We start from the raw sequence: 20,659 nt of genomic DNA on the forward strand, positions 1-20,659 counted from the left end.
ATGTTTCAACTGTTTCAATGCAGCTTTTTTGGTTTACAGAGTCAGTTGCTGCATGGTTTGAAAACTCGCCTCAAGCTGATAAAACGGCTTTGATTTGTTTTTCTTCAAACATAATATTTGACTTATAATGATGTTTTAAAAACAAAATATTAAGCTCAAAAAATAACTTAGGTCTTTGTAGTAGTTATTGTAAACTCCTCACCTGCATGCTTCAGGCCACTGATTGGACAGGCGACTGCCACAATTTGGCAGCAAATAGTTTAAGAAGCATTAAAAGCAATTTAATCAAATATTAGCCTTTAAAGTGGTTGTACTTTAAAGGATCAGCTCAGTTTATGATTTTAAGAAGAAAAAGGAAAATGAAAGCAAATGTTGTGAAGAGAAGAAATTTAAAAAACATATTTTTTCTCAAAACACACAGCTTCCATGATTCCTCCACTAACCTGGCTTTCAATCCACGCACAGATTTCTGGATGAGGATGACTTTATCAGTGATGGCTTTATCTCTCTCGATCTCCAGCTGCATGTCGTGGTGGTCCTGACAGGAAAACACAAAAACAAAAGTAAGAAAAATAAAACTTTTTACCACGACTTCACAGAGTAACTCAGGTGGCTCGACCAATTGTTAATGGGAATGATAAGATTAGTTTATGTTCACCTGCAGAGGAGTTTCACTGTCTAAATGCTCTGGGTGGTTTTCATGATTTCATCTTGATTTTCTTTACTTCAATAAATTAATCTGCCCCTTTTTAGGTTAAATGTATCTAACAGAAAACCTTTCTAATTATTTTGTTGTTTATGATGACTTTAAAATATACTTATACATATTTCACATTTCCTGTGTTAAACAGCAAAAACATAAAAACTGTACAGAAGAAAGACCCACGGACCAGAATTCAGACTACAAATTATGTAAAATCAAACGTTTGGCTTTGCTAAATTAATTTTTCTGCCCCACAAAATCCTTCGTAATGCACTTGAAAATTTACTTCATATAGATACAGTTTAACTTTCTCCTTTAAAACAAACTCTAATCAACATTGCTGATCACAGAGAGAAGCAGACAAATTTCAGGAAGGCTTTATGTTGTTAAAAATTCAAGGTTCAAATCAGAACATTTTCCTCAGAATGTTGATTTTGAACCCACTACTTGTAAAACTATCAACAACAAGAAGTCTGAAAAATCCTCAAAAAGTAATTGTTCTTTTGCCTGCAGCTAAGAAGCTAAATAAATAACATAGATGGATTTATGATAGACCACAAAAAAACGTTTCTTGCAACACATTACAAATCAGGAAAATGATCTACATTAGATCTCACTGAACTGTATTTCAGCCCAGAGATTAAACTGATGATTTCATCAGTTTAATTTCATAACAGGAAAACCAACCTTTAAAAAAATCTTTGTTTTTCCTATCTGCCAGTCGTCCTGTTTTCCCAACCGAGCTGAAACTATCTGCTGACAGGTTCCCTTCAGGTCATCCTGAATGGAAAAAAAAGAAATTATGAACTCAAAAGTGGGGAATAAAAGATAAAAAAAATATATTTAAATGGTCAGAAATATGCAAGAAGTTCTGCATTAGTAAAATGTTTTAATAAAATCAAGACAAGTTACAGTTTAAAAAAACACCTTTTCTTTTTTTTTTTACAAAAACAAAAACAAAAAATTTAAAGATTTCATTTCACTATTGATGTCAATTTTGATTTTTTCAAAATAAAATCTATTAAAAATGCTTTAATGCTCTGAAAACAGAAGAATACTGATGTAACCGTTTCCAGAGAAATGAGATAAAAAAGAGAATAAGGTAAAAGCCAAAGAGAAGGTGCTGTTTACCTGTATGTGAGCAGGTTTGATTCCAGGCATCAGGACTCGATATCGATCCACAAATTCAGCAAAGCTGTATCTGATGGGATAACCTGCTCTCCTGATCCGGATCGTCTCCATCATGCCGGAGTAGCGCAGCTGGCGAATACACAGCTCACTGTCAAATAACTGAGGAAAATAACGCAGAAACACGAATCATCATTATCAACGAAAAAGAATACTAATACAAGATAAAAATCTGATCGATTTTGTCATTAATAATTAACACCAGGAAAGATTTATTTGTATTTGGCCAAACATGGAGACTGGAAATGCTGCAAGTCTATAGTTTTTATACGTAATTTCAAACATAACATGAGTAAAGACAAGATTTGAATTTAATTGTGCCAAAGCAGTGAAAACGGGTATAACACCACATTTAAAAATTAACATTTAGTTGTTATAATTGTGTTATTTTTAAGGTTTTCAGTGGAATTTTAGAGCTCACAGTGAAGTTAGCTGTTGCTACACTAGTCTAACAAGCTGCATTCTGAAAGATTACATCGCCATTTATTAATTGTGTCGAGATTTTGGAAAGAAATAAACCATAAACAAAACATTTTAAAAAATGTGAAAGGTGGTAGTGTTATGTAGCTGATAATTTTTTGTTGTTTATACAAAAAGTAACAACGATGAAGTGAATTTATTTGCAAACAATCTCTTCCTAATAACTCTGATAATCAAAATTTTTCCTTCCATCTTCATGCTACATTTTACTCTTCTAAAATCTCAGAACAGAGAATCAATAATATCATTTTTACAGTTTTTAAAATGAAAATATGTTATATATGTCCTTTACAGGGTTCATTGTGCCCACCACAGGGAGTTGGATCCTTACTTAGCTCAACCTGGCATGAGGGATCTCTTTGTTTGTGGAAGGCTGCGTAGCAGTCACTGGTTAGAGACTCTTACCAGTGGTTTCTTGAACTCGTTGGGTTTTATGCAGCGAACAAAGAACGGCTGACACACACTGAGCGTCCTCATCAGCATCTCGAGGGAACGTTTGAACTGGCTGCTCAGAGTTGGAGAACGCTTTCTTGTTTCAACCCCCTAAAAATACAGTGTAAAACAAACAAAATAATAATATACATAACTAATAAAAAGGAAGAAAAACACTGCAAACCACAAATTAGTTAACAATATCATAATAGTAAAAATGCTTAAAAGAAAATCACCTAAAGAAAAATTAAAAGCATGATTGAATCTGATTCAAAATGTAGAAGGGATTGTCATAACATCCAGTAAGTGCTTCAACTCATACAGTAAAATCTTCTGTCCCTAAAACATGGTTGAAAATACGGTCAAGGAGAATGGTTGAACTCTGTTTGTCCCAATAACAGCATGAAACATGCAGTTCTGTGAAATCTCGCCTTATTTTGACCAGACTTTCTGAATTATTTTACTAAACAATTGTAGATCAGCTGACCAGCAAACTTACCCATATTTCCACTGATGATTTAATTATTTTTTATTGTAAAGATAACCAATTTACTAAACATTATATATTTATCAGGACATTCACCACATTCACTAACATTGCTTACAATGCACAACACAGGACAGGGGGAACATGTTGCTGTAGCACAAAAAAAGGAAAAATCTTCACAAGATGTCTGTTAAATGTTTTCAAAGCTGCATTTTCCTCAAACCTCAAATGAGTTTTCCTTTAAGCTGCCCCAGTTACATTCCATTTGTCAGTGTAACATTATAGATGCCAGGAAACATGTCCGTGTGCATGAAGATGCACACGATATTCTGGCCAAAACTGCACAAAAAAATAATTTTTCTGAAAAAGAGTATTTACTCCCTCTGGAAGATTTCGAGACTTACAGCATAAGGAAATATTTTGTCATTGACACTGATGCAACTTTTAATATATACATATAATGAAGTGTTGATTATATGTTGCTGTTTCCTGCAACAAGCCATATTCCTGCGGAGAAAAGGACTAATGAGTGGAGTGGGAGGCTGCTAGTCACGCTGCTGGACTTTGGATGAAGTTGAGGAAACACAGACACCAAAGTTTGTCGATGTTACCTTGGGAACGGAGGTGCTGGGCTGCTGATAGCCACAAAGAAACTGATGTTTAAAAAGTAAAAACACAGAGGAGACAGAAGAGTGAGAGGAGGTGTGAGGTGAAGCGCTGCACCACCCGTCATCACCTTGAACGACAACAGAAAGGAAACAGGCATTACCATAGCAACATCGGCCTGGAAGATCTGCTTGATGAACTTGTTCTTGGATGAGTGGACGAGCTGGATGATGTCGGTATGGAGGCTGTCGCGGTTTTTCTCCAGAAATCCTGGAATTAAATGTGAAACACTGAGAGGGTTTGGTTGACCCATTCAGACTGAACAAAAGCTTCACACACAAACAATCTTGACAAAAAGTAAAATCTGTAAACTTTGTGCAGATTTTCTGATAAATATGTTTCAAATGCACCATTCTTTTTCTGAGTAATTTCTGTTCTTTTTTTTAATTATTGGACAATTCAGATTGTTTACTATAAGCAGGTTCATAGTTGGAGTTCTTAGTTTATAGACTAACTAGATTATCTCTATTTTCAACAAACCATCATGTCTTGAACTTTAATCTGAATTAACTCAAAAAAGTGCATGATAGCATTAGGTGGTGCATTTAAAGAAAATAGTTTTGATCAGATTTGTAGGTCTTTACATTTGTATAAAGACATTTTGGATGTAAAAAGTATGAATTCAGATGGATTATGAGACAGATTAGTTTAATATAATTAAACATAAAGACCATAAATTAGAAGATTAATCTCTGATTAGGGTGAACAAACCTCTGGACTCATAATTCACCACCCCAGCAAAGTGTTGGATGCCAAACTGGGTTTCGTAGCTGTTTTTCGGAGGGATGTAGTTGGTGTTGAGTTTGTGCTGTGAGTTGAGCTTATACAACATTGTAGCATCAGTTCCCTGACAAAAAATGGACAAGAAACTGTTTTCAGGCTCTTTCCACCACACATAACTTTGCAGAATAAAACTGCGTTTGATCCTTCGAGTCGTACCTTTGGGAACTTGCTCTCTTCATCGATGAGGGAGATGATGTTCATGGGTTTGTTGGCGATCATGTCCAGCGCCTCCTGGTTGTCTGTGAACTCGATGTGCTGCCAGTTGATGTCCTCCAGGTTGTACTCCTCCTGCTCCAGCTTGAAAACGTGACGAACAAAGAACTGCTGCAGGTTCTCGTTGGCGAAGTTGATGCACAGCTGCTCAAAGCTACACAAGCAGTCGGACAATTCAGAAAAAAATCACCTTAATAGAAGTTTAACCCACAAAAAAAAAAAAAAAAATGTATTCCTCACCTGTTGACGATAAAATTCTCAAAGCCGAAGATGTCCAGCAGTCCGATAGACCTTCTGATGACACTACTCTCGCAGGAAGGAGGTCGGTAGATGGCAGCGTTGATTTTATCTACTATCCAGACAAACAGCCTGCCATAGATCCCCTGCATGATAAAACATAAAGTCAGCAAACCTGCATTGCTTAGCTGTGAGAACACAAACCTGTCTGGAGACAGACTGATCTGAGGGGACTCCCCTCCATCAATAGAGTTACTACTCTGACAAAAAATACACATCCTGCAAACAGCTGCACTTATTCAATTATTTAATTCAAGTGTGACGAAGCAGAGTGCTTTAGATAGATGTTAATAAGAACTGGAGAATCACACAACAAACATTTTTAGATATCTACCTATAAAATCATTTGAAAACCATTTTATTCTTCTGCTTCATAATTATACACTTTTTTGTGTTTGTCTTACAAAATCTCAACAAAAACATTTATGTTTATGGTTGTAGCTTGACAAAACGTGAAAAGGTTAAATATAAATGTGGGATGGCGTGGAGTCCTTCAGAAACGTCACAAAGCTTTTCCAAGAAAGCTTTTAAATATGACATTTGAGCCTGATTTCATAGTAATAAAAAGCTTGTCCTGGAACAAATCATTTTGGCCCCAAGCTGATTGCCTGACAACTTCTGGTTTTAGCTGCCTTACAGTCCTTGACTGTTTATAAAAGATCTCTGCAGAGGGAGAAACCACACATGAGTGTGAATTCAAAATGCTAAATTTCTCATTTATTTACAGAAATTACAGCACATACATAATGGCACAAACATTTGGGCCTGGCTTTTAAAAATAGTGATTTGCTACAGTCCGGTAGCAAATCACAGACAGTTGTTCACTGATGGAAAAAAAGCAAAAGCCAAAACAAAATGATCATTTTTATATTTTTATGACTGAAACATACTGAAAGGTATAGTTCAGAAACCACTCTGCTCACATATATTTTGTGAGAATTTGTTGATGAGGCTTACATTGATTGAAGTCAATGTAAGAATAAAACATCCAGCCATAGCCTCTAGGAAGGAGCTCACAGCAACGCAACTCTGTGTTTGAATTTATTAAGCTGCTCTTTAAACCATAAATAATAAATACCTTGACAAAGGCGTCCCTGACATCCAGACCTTGTTCCACGCTGAGAGGCGTGGTGACGCTTTCCCCCCGGGTGATGAGGGTTCGAGTGGTCAAACACACCATCACGTCCTTCGGCTCCACCTACAGTACAAAACCACGCAAAATGTGCTGCTTTTTCTGTAGCGGACGGGCTCTTTGCTATCTGTGCTGTGAAGGCTGACATTCAGATAAAAGGGAAATGTTTGCTGTCAGGCCACACAATCGAATTAAACTGAAAAATATATAATTGAGTTTAAATCTGTCTGTAATCAGATACTATTGGAAAAAGATATATTTGTGTAAAGTGCCATGAGAGAGCCTTTGTTGTGAATCAGTTATATAACCTATTAATAAGGATCTGAAAAGGCTATAAAATAGAAGTTACAGTCAGAAATAATGTTCTGAAGGCTAAATTCTACATTTTTCTACTTCAAACTGAAAAAATGTCCGAACATTTTAGCACCGCTCGCTAAAAAATTATGCTGAAGCATTGACTTCAATACAGATTATATCTGCCCTTGGAAAACTACAACCCTCGAGCACCAATTTAGTTTTGACAATATAATTTACATGTTTTATAATTCCATTAGATACTGTATTTATGTTTATGTGTTTTTCTCTACTGTCTGTGTTTTATTTTGTTCCTGTGTGTTTCTTATTGTAAATAAAGCTATTGGAGGAAAAAAAAGATGTCCCAATAGATCAACAAGCATAGATCCGTTTGTAGGTAGTATTTCTAGAGTGGAACAAACCTCCATGAGTGAAGCAGCAGTCACCAGGTCAGGAGATCTCACAACCACACAGGCATCCAGATTGTCGTACGTACGAGCTGCAGGTGATGAGAATACGGTTAAAGAACCTCCACACCTCCACAAGTAGTAATGACTCTGAGGTGTTCACATACCCTCAAACCGAAGGTTGCCCATGTGCAAAATGGCCGCCAGCAGTTTCGAAATCTCCACGTTCTCTGTCTCGCTGAACATGAGCACCTTCATGGCCGACAGGATGCTGGAATAATCAGCCAGGTCGTTGCGGCCATCGCATTCAGTACAGTTACCCTGGAAACAGCGAGGACAGGGAGGCTTTTACAGTTCTTGGTCAGAGCAGTGTCGTTATCGAGTAACTTAACCTTCGGAGTGAATCAACGACGCTACGCAAAGTGAATTTTGTTAGATGTTGACGCTGCATATGGCTGCACTAAACAGGAAGTAGAGGTTGCCAGCCAGCATGAACCACACTTCTCAGAAAGTCTTTTCTACCAGGCCCAAGGTGTGGACGTTGTGGAGGTGTGGAGCTTTTGCCTCTGGTAAGGCACAGATCCACCAGTGGACAGGAATATTAGCAACATCAGAACTTATTTGGTCAATTTGTTTCCATCTTTAGCTGAAAACTACCTCAAGCTTTGCAAAATTGAGGAATTATTTAAAATTTTAGATTTTCCGAAAACTTTTTCTAATGTGATACTACAAAATACAGATAAAAAAATGCTGATGGAGATGCAACTAGAGTCAATGTTGGCCTAAGGACTTCATAAAGTTGTGCCAGTTCTGTCAGCAAATAACAACAAAATAATTGACTTACCTTGACACTTAACTAACCCTACCCCTTATCTCAATGAAATGACATATATCACTTACTGACTCAAGGTTAAGAAAAACTTTTTCAAAAATGGTATTCTAGTAATTTGTTAATCTCAACTGAATTAAAGCCGAAAAAGTTTTGTCTGGTTTAATATCAAACAGTGTAAAAATGTCTGATTTGTGTAAATAATTTTACCGCGGTGAGGTAGCAGTAATCCCTGGCCAGGCCCAGACCCAGCTTAGCCTTCATCTCCGGACCCATTCCTTTCAACATGCAGTAAAAAATGTGGTAGTTCCTCTCATCGGCTGCCTGCAGGAGAGAAAAACAAATCAGCATTCATGTTAGTTTTCACTCTGCTCTGTAAGAATCACATTTTTTAGATAAATTCAGAAAATATGTAGATGTCTGCAAAACCTCCAGCATAAATCTGTTTTAGATATATTTTTTATTTAACTATATTTTTTAGAAAATATTTCCTCTGTTGGCTGCACAGTGGCGCAGTTGGTAGAGCTGTTGCCTTGCAGCAAGAAGGTCCTGGGTTCGATTCCCGGCCCGGGGTCTTTCTGCATGGCGTTTGCATGTTCTCCCTGTGCATGGTGGGTTCTCTCCGGGTTCTCCGGCTTCCTCCCACAGTCCAAAAACATGACTGTCAGGTTAATTGGTCTCTCTAAGTTCTCCCTAAGTGTGAGTGTGTGTGTGAATGGTTGTGTGTCCTGTATGTTTTCTATGTTGCCCTGCGACAGACTAGCGACCTGTTCAGGGTGACCCCCCCCTCTCGCCCAGAATGATGAACCAGCAACCCTCCTGACCCCATTAGGGATAAAAGGTGTACAGAAAATGGATGGATGGATTTCCTCTATTTATAGAAGATTCCAATAGTACAGGAGAACATATCAGATCAGAATACAATTTCATTTCAGCTAAAACTGTTCTGGAGTAAATCTGAACTGAACGTGGGATTATCTGACCTGTCGACACACTCGAGATTTCTCCAGCAGGTACTGCTCTATCTTGGCCCCTTCGATGGCGCCCCGTTTGTTGAAGTGGATGTCTATATACTTGCCAAAGCGACTGGAGTTGTCATTACGGATCGTCTTGGCATTTCCAAAAGCTGAACAGTTAAACAAATGAGACCAGGAGATGACAAAGAAAGCATAGAAGGGTGCAATAATTTCTTCCTGCTTGTTTATAAAGTGGACAAACATAAACTTTGTGGGTGGAGATTGAAGCTGACCTTCCAGGATGGGCGTGGCCTCCAAGACCTGCTGCTCTATCCAGGAATGCTGACCGCTGATGGCCGCCAGGAACTGCAGAATCAGCTTTGTGCTCTCAGTTTTCCCAGCTCCAGATTCACCACTGTCATACAAAACCAAATCCAAATATTTAAAAATGAATAAAAAAAGAAGAAGAGAGTGAGTCAAAAACCTTTGCACAGTTCTTCAGGAGGAAACAAAGTCACACCTGATGATGCAGCACTGGTCTTTATTGTTCCTCTGCATGTTGAAGTAGCAGTTGTCCGCGATGGCGAATATGTGCGGCGGCATCTCTCCGATCTTCCTGTTGGTGTAGAGGCGAATCTGGTCCGGAGTGTAGATGGGAAGCAGCTGATAAGGATTCACCGCCACCAGGATCGAGCCGGTGTACGTCTGGGAGAGGGAAACAGAAAAAATAAAGTAAAATAAAAACTTACAAGATCTAGATCTACAAAAAAAAATATGTTTAGAGAATGTTTTCGTTATGCTTTCAGCGTCTTCTTATTTCTTTGAGATTTTGACATCTGAGTTTACACTTTGTTCAAATTAGCTTACGCTAATGCTAATTTCAGGTGAAAAACCAACTAGTGAAAAATCAAAAAACGTTATTTATTTTTTCAATTATCTTGTTTCAATTAAGCAAATTTATTTCTGTAATTTCAATTTGAGCAATTATATGATTGATGGAAACATAGTTAGTGTTGCAGAAGTCTGTGAAACTGCAGGAAACCGCAAATGTTTTTGTTGTGAACTTGAGATGTCACTAACGTAGATGACGTGCTCGTTGTAGCGGATGAGCAGGTTGCGGAGAATGCCGGCTTCGTTGAGGTCGCCCAGGCGGATCATGTCCTCGACACCGTGGATGGACGTCGGGTGCATCGGCTTGATGTTGGTGGCATTCTGGGGGAAAATCCAGTGTTCCTGCACAGGGAAGGGAAAAATAGGGAATAGGGAATAAATCCGTTTATTTTTATATAGATTATTCTGGTCAACAATTTTTTACTGTGTTTAATTGTTATTAATTCATTTAAAGAATTTTGAACTAGTAGAAGGAGCCGAAAAGGTCTCAGATTTTTCCTCCTGCTGGGTCAAGGACTCACCCGGCCTTCATCATCCAGAACCTGGATCTGTCCAGAGTCGCAGAGTTTCACCACAGCTCCAACGGGGACGTCAAACTCCCGGCCTGTCTTAAGGTCCAACCACACATAGTCCCCCTGCATCAGGCAGAACAAGGCATGTATGTTAAGATTTTAGGCCACAGGAGAAAAAAACAAAGAATAATTACTATTAAAACTAAAAATGTGTTCTGAAAAATATGTTTTCCACACTCTCTGGTTAATGTGCCTTAAGTGTGGCACAGAAAAGTATTTATACTCCTTTCACAGGCGTCTGGAACTATCAGATGACTTCCAGTTTGTGCCAAACGGAGCCAAGTTGGATGATTCTGTGGTGAATTACATCCATAAAACTGCTCTAACTTCATCTTTTGGTTTCTGTAACAATAATTTAAAAACTTCAACAAAATGTATGCAATTAATATTCCGAAATAGAAGAGAGGCTTTAATTAGCTGTATTTTGACAAGTAACATTCAACAAAGTTGGACAAGTTGAAAGAACAGGAAAACTAAAAGCACAGAATCAGTCAGTTACATGGGAAAACCTTGGCTGTCCGTACACATAAATGTGAATACTGTTCATTTTAATATTGACACAATATTTATTTATGAAAACCACCATGTTGAAATTTTTTCACTCTAGCATTTTCAGTTTCAGAGTTGATAAATCTGGTCTACTAAACCGCTGGATCAAATGACAAATGAACATCTTAGAAAGAGATATTTTTGTTAAAAATACAGCTGTCAATCATCTTAATGTAACAGTATAATGTTGAGGGAATAAATCCACATAATTATATAACTACTAAGGTAAAATTTCAATCTGAAGCCCAGAGAGGAACATTGAGGACACCTAGTGTCTGAAGGTGGAGGTGAATCCAGAGAGAAACATTTTAAAAATCAGCCTGATGTGGGTTTGTTGTCATGTAACCTGTTGTTTCTGTCTGGATCTGCAGGTTGAATAACCAGTAAGTATCAGAATTACCTAATTTTTCTGCTGGCAGCTGACTGAATGGGAGGATTTAGTTTGAAAAAGGCTTAACTTCAGGCCAAATGGGTCACGATGGGACGTTAGGAAGAGACGTAACAGAGTTTAATTTTAGAACAAACAGAGGATTTAACCAATTTCTAGTGAAATTTAGAAAGAAACAATCATCTGGTCTGTTTTACAACTAAATTTATCCTTGCAAACTTAGGTAAATTTGAAAAGAGGGAAATAATCCATTAATATTTGATGCACATTTGTAACACGACATCTTCACGTTTCAGCAAATCAAATTTAAGGCTTTTAAAGACCTTTTTAATGTCACTTTAAATGCATATCGCTTGCTAGCTAGTTTGGGTCAATAGCAGTCAGGATTTTGTCCATCGTTATATAGTGAATTACAAATGTTATAAGGATAATTTGCGATAATTTTGTTTTATTGACTGGCTGTTAAGTTGGACGGAACTAAAACCTGCACAAATATGAAGTAAGTCTGATTCGTCTGTTTAAAATCCACTTAGGAAGGTGCTGGAGTCCAACACAAATTTCTGCATGTATTGGATATTCAGCTGAATATACGGTAATTAATTCCTGATGATGTTATAAGGTCTTCACTTCTGCTTCCATATTGTATTTAATTTGCATGAAATCTGCATATTTCCATGACAACCGAAAGAGGAAATTAGGCTCTGTAGCCCTACACTCAGGATGTCAGTAATTTGCGGAATTTTTAAAGCTCATTTTAATGTAATCAAGTGGGACTTTTTAGAAGTAAGAAAACTAATTTAAGAATTACTGACGCCATTAAGATACAATGTTGGAGATGAGGATGAATAAGGAAAATTATTTTTTCCACAAAAAATAAGCAACTGTGATCTTAAGTTTATTTTAAGATAAACTTAACTCTGGACATCAAGAGTTAAGTTTAACTCTTGATGTTAAACTTCATCAAGATGAACAGCTGTCTACTGACCAGAAGACAGTAGATATAACTAAATGCAGCTCAAATGTTGTAATTGATTTCCAATCATTTGCATTTTAATCAGACTTTCTCTAGTTGTGTTTCTACTGACCGTCTAATTGAACAATTTATTGTTTTGAAGATAAATTTGCTTAACAGAAAAGCATTAATTTTGTAAAAACTCTTTATGCTGGGATGAGGTGGTTTTTCAGCTGTATCATAATCGATTTATTTTGCAAAACTACAATGAAAGCACATTTTTTGTATTAACAACTGGTGGTTGCCACAAAGAAAAAGAAGACAGAAAAAAGTACTAGAATGATGTTTTTTAATGATTTGTCATATGAACAAACTTATTCACATGTGATTTTCATATTCAGTGGAAATATCGCAATTGCGAAATATTATTTTTCCGACAATAATGGAATATCTTCAAAGGTTTGCAGACATTTATAATGGAAATGCAGCTATAGTCACTGTTATGAACGGGTGATACAAATGTTTAACATTTTAAAGTAAGGAAATAAATAGTTATATATCCCTTTTCATGATGTCTAAAATTGTGAAAATGGATACGGACAAAGCAGAACTCCATGCAGATAGCTATCAAACACATATAAACAGCAGAAACTATGATAGGTAACTCTGGGTAACAGTTTCTTACATAATATCTCCTCTCAAAGTTGCTTATCCTCACATTAATCTGTTATACTGGTCTGTTTTTCATTTATACTCTTTTTTGCAGCACAGGTGAATAAATGTGGCCGTTTGTTCAGTTAAATTGGTAAGACATCAAGAGAAGAGCGACCATGCAGAAATACAACAGAAGAAACAAAAACATGCAACATGGAGCAATGAGCTGGTTCCTACCTGCTGCAGAATGACCATGGTTCAGGTCTGAGTTTCCCCGAGGACATCAGAAGTCACCGTGTGAGGGAGACCTTCAAAGATGAACAACAAAAAAGATCTCAAACAACTTAGTCAACATATTTAAAGCAATGCTGCACTGCCTGCACTCCTTTAAATGGCTTTATCTCCTTGCTATTGTTGGTAACAAGTCAACAAATATTCCCCTACAACCTCTTAGCATCTTGATGAACAGCTGTCCAGAGTTATTGAAGGTAATCAAAACCTTTTCTGTGGATTTTGAGTTATTTTCCACTTTTACCTCAACATGATGGATCAACGCACGTGTGCATAAGATCTAAGAAAAAGATCACATTTAGAATAGAATAAGAGGAGGATGAAGCCAAAAAAATAAAGGAAATAAACAGATTCTGAAAATGTTTTCATTTAGAAGCAGGAAACAAAAGGAAATCAACCTGAAAATCAACCTGAAAATGCCTCAATCTATTATATACCATGTTCTCCGCTAATGATCACTGAAAAGTGATCAAAGCCTAAACAAATTTATCAGACGTTAAATATAACCCAAACTAATGAAAACTTTGGAAACAAGTGAACTCCATTCAGTGTCTTCAGAGATTTTTGCGTTGTTCCCTTCGGTGATTCTTGGTGCAGCGCCAACACAGGTGAGGAGGGGAACATGTTCTCCAAAGGGTTTGGATTGTTTGACACAGCGCAGTGTGAAAGCGAACCGCACCAGCTGAAAGTTTAACAAACCGCGTCTACTGGACTATCAGCTGTGAAAACTGGAACTAAGATTCAAACTGGAACTGACTGGGCCGCTCCAAAACATTATCACTACTTCCAGTATGACAAAACAAGTGGAATTTTTTTATTCTAATTAATAAAACCTTATTATTTTAATTATCAAAATTTTCATTTCTGACTCTAGATATTTTCTCTTTATGTTATCATGTTTTAGTTAGATTTTTAAACAAACTAATTGAGCATTTTCTCAAGTCTCAACCTTAAGACCTTTATCTGATCCTCAGCCTGTAGGATTTCTTTGGTGACCTCTATATCATTTTTTAAGATTTATTTTCAACAAAGCAAAGTGCCAACTTGATCACCAAAATATAGTGAACAGACTTGGATAGTGGTGAGATTAAGCCTTTAGGTTTTGAAGCCTTTCAATGCCTGGTTGATTAGTAGGTCAGATTGAAATGGCTTATTAAACAATCAAACCTCTGAAAATGTTCAGCCTGAAAAGCAGATCAAGTTGGGTGAAAGACGTTCAGAAAGCGTTTAATGCCGGCAGAAGTATGGCAGCGCATGGCCGCTACCAGCTGCTCGCTGCACGGCTCAAATGGAAACAACAAACCAGTACGGGAGACTTGTTAAAGGCTTACTCAGATTCCTGGGGCTAATCCTGTGGTTTAAGTACCAGCCACAGTTGCAGCTATGACTGCTGAATCACTTAGTGCTCCCCCCCACTGAGTCGTCCTTCCTCTGTTCCCTTTGTTTGCAATAACGCTGAAGTGGCATATGGCCAAATGCCCCAAAGTAAACTTCAATAACTAAATAGATACAAGCTCCGTCCTGTCACCTTCTGCAGTATAATGACTTCAGTTTCGGTGTTTGCGACACTAATCTGCAGGAAAATTGAGGTTTGGAGCTGGAATAAAATAATATAATGGTTTTAAGAATCTCCTAAATCAAAGCATATTTGGAGCAGCTAGTGAAATTAATCTGAGAAAACAGATTTCCACTAAACTTTAAGTATCAAGGAAACACTTTTCCAGCATTTTTAAGGTAAGTTTTAAAACTTTTAAAGTGCTGCACCTTGGAGATAAAAACAACAAAAATTAACTAAAACAACAGTTTCAATTCAATATTGTATGTTATTAATAATTTCATGTGGTAGTATTACATACTCCACAGAATGGAAAAAGATACATTAAAATATACAAAATATTTTGTTTTGAAATGTCTCTCTCACACTTTATGCACCTAACAATAAAGACAAACTTTACTTTAATTGCACACATCAAAAAGTCATTGAACCATTATGAATAATAAATATTTATTAGAATGAAACAATCACAATATACAAAGAAAGTTAGAAAAGCTAGCGAGTAGAAATTATTTTGGTTATTCTGACAGAACACAGGAAAAGTTTAGTCTAATTTAACGTCAGACAGTGAGAAAAAATGTCTCTTTGTATAAAAATATCTGGCTTCAACTGTAAATAACAGTTAAAAATTTTGACTTTTAATTAAATTTTATGACAAAACTGTTCAGTTTGAATATCAAGCAAGTCCAAGAACTTGATTTTGAAATCAAGAACTAACTGGAATTCAAGGATTTCAAGCCCCTGTACCAACTCTGAAGGTCTAAGCAACATTTCTAAATGTTTCATTACTTTTTTTTTCTTTTTTATTAAACTACAAGTATGAAGGAACTGCTTCGGTTTAGCCATAATGAATGATTAGTGTACGTTAGCGTCTTATCCTGAACTGCAGGGAGCCAATTTATCCTCAGTCTCCAGTACAGACATATGGATCTGATTCTCCTTTAACCACAACTTCCATTAGACCAATTACAATCCAACAGGAAAGGATCTACCAGATTAACTGATAATGCCTCAATGCAGAACACCCAGATCAAACTGGAAGCTTTTATGTTTACGTTTTTCATCTAAGTACTAAATACATCACTTCAGTTAAGTCAAAGTATTCACATCACTAGGCATTTTTCCAGATCCTCAACCCTCGAGGTGAACGGATGTGACTGACACATTACTGCAAAGTGGGAGGGAATGTTAAGTAGTTTTCAAAATTCTTATACAGGTTTTTCTGAAGGTTAATGCCCCTTCAGAAAACATCTAAACTGGTCACTAGAAACAAACAAAAACAAAGCAGACACAGGGGATGAATAAAAATCAGAAATCTGGAATAACATGCCACATTGCTCCTGAATTAAAAAGGTCTTAAGCAGATCTAAATGAGTGATTTAGTCCTCACAATATTCAGAAATAACCAGGTTGACAAGTTCAAGGACTCACCACAGACACAAAACCGCAATAAATAAGAAATAGGGTGGGGCCAAAACATTATGACTGGAGTCAGGACTCTTTTTAACGTAATGAATCACTTTTTTAGTTTTCTTTGTCTTGTTGTGATCTTGTAACAATACTGTGGGCTCCCAAGGCTCAACAACCTTAAAACTAATCCATAGACGGCAGTGTCCACCATTACTCTCCTAAACATTTCGCAGCTGTGTGACATCTACTTCATTTTTCTGTGCATGCGGGTTGCTTTTGGGGTCGTCAACTGTTCACACAAATCTCTGGCTGCAGTCAAATTTAATTAGCAGCATGAATGATCAAAAAAATTGGATTCCATCAGAAATTTTTAATTGAACATCAAAAACTGCTGTGTGGACGTAGCCTTAAAGAAAATCATAAAGCTGCTTTTTAATCCTCTGACGCTTCATTGCTAAACAATCTCACGATTTTTTGATTTTACATTTAATTCTGCTGGAAATCTGTTCCAATGTTTTTAATCACCATCGGGGTCTTCGGGCTGCACTTTGTCTGACCCCTCAATCTGTTGCACAATTAACCCTCTGCAGTTTGGAGGTGTGTGTGCTTCACTTGAGCTGGGGCCAGTATTCCACAGTGAGCTTAATCTCAATTATTCAGTTGCTGTTTTAAATGTTTGTTCTACTAATTAATACTTGGACTGAAGATGCATGTGATTATTACAGATTTCCATTAAAAAAAAATCTTAAGACTTTTAAAACAAACTAGTTAATCTTTACAGCTCACAAGACTCAAAGTCAACCTGCTGGAAGATTTACACACAGAGGCTCGTTAAAGCTCCTGGCTGTTAATCTGTCTGTGGTCTGCACTGTTATTCTAACAAGTATCACACGAATCACTCACATGGCAGGGATTCAGAGGCACCGCTGGCTGGGTCACTTTCATCATCGGCCAAGAACCTCTGGGAAACTCACCGCCATCAAGATGGCCGAGGTTCAGCGTCTGAGAGAAAATAAAACGAGTTGAGAAATGTAGGTGCTTTCTTCTATGATGCACAAATAAATCAAAATTTTACAAATCATAAACAGGAAAGTGATCCAGCATTAAGCAAAGCAGTTAAACCTTAATTACATTTTGAACAGCTGCAGTTCTTAAGGTTAAAGAGCTTTACATGACCTCTGAGGAGGCTTACATGCTTAACATCTGCACCCCCAGTCACCATGATGATGTAAGCTGTGTTAAACAGGAGCTTTTATTCACAGTTACATTTATAAAACCTAGCAGTGGGACTCAATTGAAGTTTTTAATTAAGTTAATTGCAGAGTCTGTAAGTTTCAGGAAGGCCTGATCGTTGATGGAGCTTCTCGAAATATTTGCTGGTGGACGTTGACATTAGCATTAGGGACGTCTGTGGTGATGCCACATGTTTAGCACTGAGATGCTTTTTTAGGCTGGAATAGTTTATCTACTAGGCTAATTCCTTTTAGCACAACTTGAATACAACAATAGTCTTTTGCAGCATGCCATCAAATCATTTTTTGAAGCAGAAATCGACTTGCACGCGGTTAAAAGAAGCAACATTGTCGTTCATTGCTGTTGTGGATGTCATCAAATTTATGGGCATAATAGAAACTCACACATACATAGGCTCCATCTTAGGACTTTTGTGTTAAAAAAAAACACACAATTAGTTGCAATAAAATTTGTAACATACAAAATGTATGTAATTAATTGATTGAAATTAACATGTTACATTTACAGCCCTACAAAAACATCAAGACTAAGGTTGTTTTCACCCCTGATAGATTCGTAGACCCGATTTTATTGGGGATCAAAATAGCAACATTTATCACATTTTCAGCTGGTGTGGTTCTGTTTCACACTGCACTGTGTCAAACCAACCAAACTCTTTGAAAAACCTGTTCACCTTCTCACCTGTGGTGGCGCTGCACCAAGAACCACTGAAGGAAACACCACACAAACCACTGAAAAAGACACAACTCTCCTATTCACAAAATGTAAACAAAAAAAGAGTGGTGATAGGATATCTCTTGTGCTTTTTGTAAAGACAACCAGTCCTTTCTCCCGCTAGCGCCATGCTCATTGGTTGTATTTAACCAGAATGCCCTGTACTGTAGTTTGCTTCCTGCATTTGGAGCGGTCTGTGGTCCCCTCGGCATTCACATGTTCATTGGAACTAGACCAGGGTTCACTTCAACCGAATCGAGACCAAGGTTTGTAGACGGAGCAGAGTTCACTTTTGTGGTTCACCTTCACACCTTCCCAAACAAATCGGATCTTCACTCCGAAACAAATGGACTGGAGTTCAATGAACATGGACTTAACAGGGCTGATGTGGATGTACCCTAAAACCAGCATCCAAAATGTCTGTCCTTTTGATAATCCTCTGCTTCAACATGCCAAATAATCAGACCATTGGCTAATTAGAAAGACTTTTAAGAATTTGATTACACACTAAGGATGCTGTTTATCCATTTCATTAAGGGAGGGGTGACCAAGTCCAGTCCTCATGCATTATGGCTCCAACACATCTAATCAAATGAATGAATCTCCTCACCAGCATTCAGCTCTGAAGGAACTAGGTAACAAGTTATTTGACTGAAGTATGTTGGATCAGGGGAACATCTGAAAAAACATTATATCCCTTATTATAAGTTTTCCTTCATTCAGGACATGTGATTTGAATTAATGGGTCTATATTATGTCTATATCCAGAACTTGGCGACATTTGGTGACATACCAGCTCCCTTTAAAAGTAACATGGTGTCAAAAATATTTTAAACATTAATTCCAACTTTGTTTGAATCTAAAGAATGTTTATTGTTCAAAGTATCTCCATCTGCTTCTTCTTGTTTCACCGGATGAATTATTTGACTGATAATTACAAAAACATGTCCGATATTTTACTGTGTGTTAACTGCGTCAAACTAACACTCATTTGTTTGAGACAACGTACAGCAGTTCCACTTTACAGATTGTTACTTTAAAGGTACATAACAGCTGCTTAAGTGCTGGCCCAGGACGAAGCGAGCAGTAAGAGGCTTTAGTCTAAATCTACAGGCAAGCGGCCGCACTGTGGCCTGGCTGCAGACAATTCTTAACCCAGTTCACCTGCCACTCTTACCTCACTGGAATCTGTGTAAGGATTCTGCTCCTTCCTCCTCTTCTGGTTCTGGTAAATGCTCCACAGTTGATAGGATTATTTAACAAAAAACAAAACGGTGGAAGTTACATTTACTTGTGTTGCTCCAGTATCTTGGTATGCAGTTTTTTAAAAATTGTTCTCTGAAAGTTTTCCCTCCCTCAGAAAGCTGCTGTTGCTGTGGCTCCAAGCTCCTGCAGGCGGTGCAGCGTTTGCGGCCCAGTTACTGCTTGATGTCTGGGTCAGCGGCGGAGATCTCAGGAGTCTCAGTACCGGGTCTCATTCATGGCCGCTGATCCCGATTAGCTCGGAGGTGGAGCCTGCTGGTGGCAGAAACAGAGACCGGCTAGGTGGAGGAGGAGGTGGAGGTCACAATCTCTTAGCTGTGCAACAAAACGATCAATTACCAATTTATATCAATAGAGAATATGTTAAAAATAGAGCTGACCAAATGTGTGGTGATTTCTTTTTTCTTTTTTTTTTTATTAATATTGGAGTTTGTTTTGCTGTCACACAAAATCGACAAATTCAGGATATATTTTCTAGTTTTATTTCAAAGTCATGCCACAAGTTGACATTAAATACAAAAGAAAAAAAAGTATTTTAGATTGTAGCTATAAAATAACCACAGTGTAACCGAAAACCAAAATCAGCTAACACGCAATAGAAAAAGAAATGCAAAGCTCACACTGAAAGTAACGCACTGACAAGCACACGGTACAGAACATACAGCACGGCTCTCCGGTACATAGCTATCAGTAAACATATCAGTCAGGAACGCAAGTTAAAGTGGATATATAAAATTAACAAGCTTAGAAAATACTGATAAAAGGTACTCGTTACAAAGACGGTAGCATCTCCTAGAAGAGTCACCATGCAGTAGGTTTTCCAGCCTCCAGTCAATAAACATTGGCAGAAAAATACAAGAGAAATCACAAGCTCATTCCTTGAGTGGACGAGATTCAACGTCAGGTTTGTTTTATTTAATTTTTTAGAAAAATCTCAGTTTATCGAATCGGGTACGGTCCAGAGGAGAAACCAGATGTTCTCTCTCTGACATTTTGATCTACTTGATCACATGCAGCACTGGGCAAACTGACGTGGCTTTTAAATCCATCAATCCTAGAGTAAAAGTCGACTTACGGATGTAATTTTCAGTTTCATTGATCACATCTTTCCTGCTTGCATCACAAAAATGTGTGAATTTCTGAATCCTCCTTTCACTGAACTGATCTGCAGATTCATGGCCATCAAAGCCCTGAAGAATTGATACCTTATAAAGTAAAGTAGTTCCACATTTACCTCTTATGAGGAAATGCAAAGGCCATCATTGTTTCTTTAAATTGTATGTGTGAAGATCATCATGC

The 20,659-nt window shown here is 37.4% G+C and overlaps 1 protein-coding gene across 2 annotated transcripts in view; it reads right to left on the reverse strand.

Moving 5' to 3' along the window:
- Positions 1–17,053, reverse strand: part of LOC122844931 (unconventional myosin-VIIa-like) — a 34,973-nt gene extending 17,920 nt beyond the window's left edge. Inside the window, exons 1-20 of one of the 2 annotated variants that reach the window (XM_044140791.1) lie at positions 17,033–17,053; positions 13,111–13,181; positions 10,280–10,393; positions 9,948–10,100; positions 9,388–9,572; positions 9,161–9,282; positions 8,895–9,037; positions 8,122–8,235; positions 7,250–7,403; positions 7,098–7,174; positions 6,328–6,447; positions 5,193–5,335; positions 4,896–5,106; positions 4,668–4,803; positions 4,060–4,166; positions 3,902–3,943; positions 2,777–2,914; positions 1,835–1,993; positions 1,391–1,483; positions 444–538 (exon numbers count right to left, since the gene is read on the reverse strand). In XM_044140791.1, coding sequence (XP_043996726.1) covers positions 444–538; positions 1,391–1,483; positions 1,835–1,993; positions 2,777–2,914; positions 3,902–3,943; positions 4,060–4,166; positions 4,668–4,803; positions 4,896–5,106; positions 5,193–5,335; positions 6,328–6,447; positions 7,098–7,174; positions 7,250–7,403; positions 8,122–8,235; positions 8,895–9,037; positions 9,161–9,282; positions 9,388–9,572; positions 9,948–10,100; positions 10,280–10,393; positions 13,111–13,128 — 2,324 coding nt within the window. In that variant the 5' untranslated portion in view covers positions 13,129–13,181; positions 17,033–17,053. The remainder of the gene's footprint in view (positions 1–443; positions 539–1,390; positions 1,484–1,834; positions 1,994–2,776; positions 2,915–3,901; positions 3,944–4,059; positions 4,167–4,667; positions 4,804–4,895; positions 5,107–5,192; positions 5,336–6,327; positions 6,448–7,097; positions 7,175–7,249; positions 7,404–8,121; positions 8,236–8,894; positions 9,038–9,160; positions 9,283–9,387; positions 9,573–9,947; positions 10,101–10,279; positions 10,394–13,110; positions 13,182–17,032) is intronic. The other variant, XM_044140793.1, reaches the window with a different exon arrangement.
- Between the last annotated feature and the right edge of the window lie 3,606 nt (positions 17,054–20,659).

Source organism: Gambusia affinis, linkage group LG15 (genome assembly GCF_019740435.1).
Source record: "Gambusia affinis linkage group LG15, SWU_Gaff_1.0, whole genome shotgun sequence".
In the NCBI taxonomy this organism is placed as follows: domain Eukaryota; kingdom Metazoa; phylum Chordata; class Actinopteri; order Cyprinodontiformes; family Poeciliidae; genus Gambusia; species Gambusia affinis.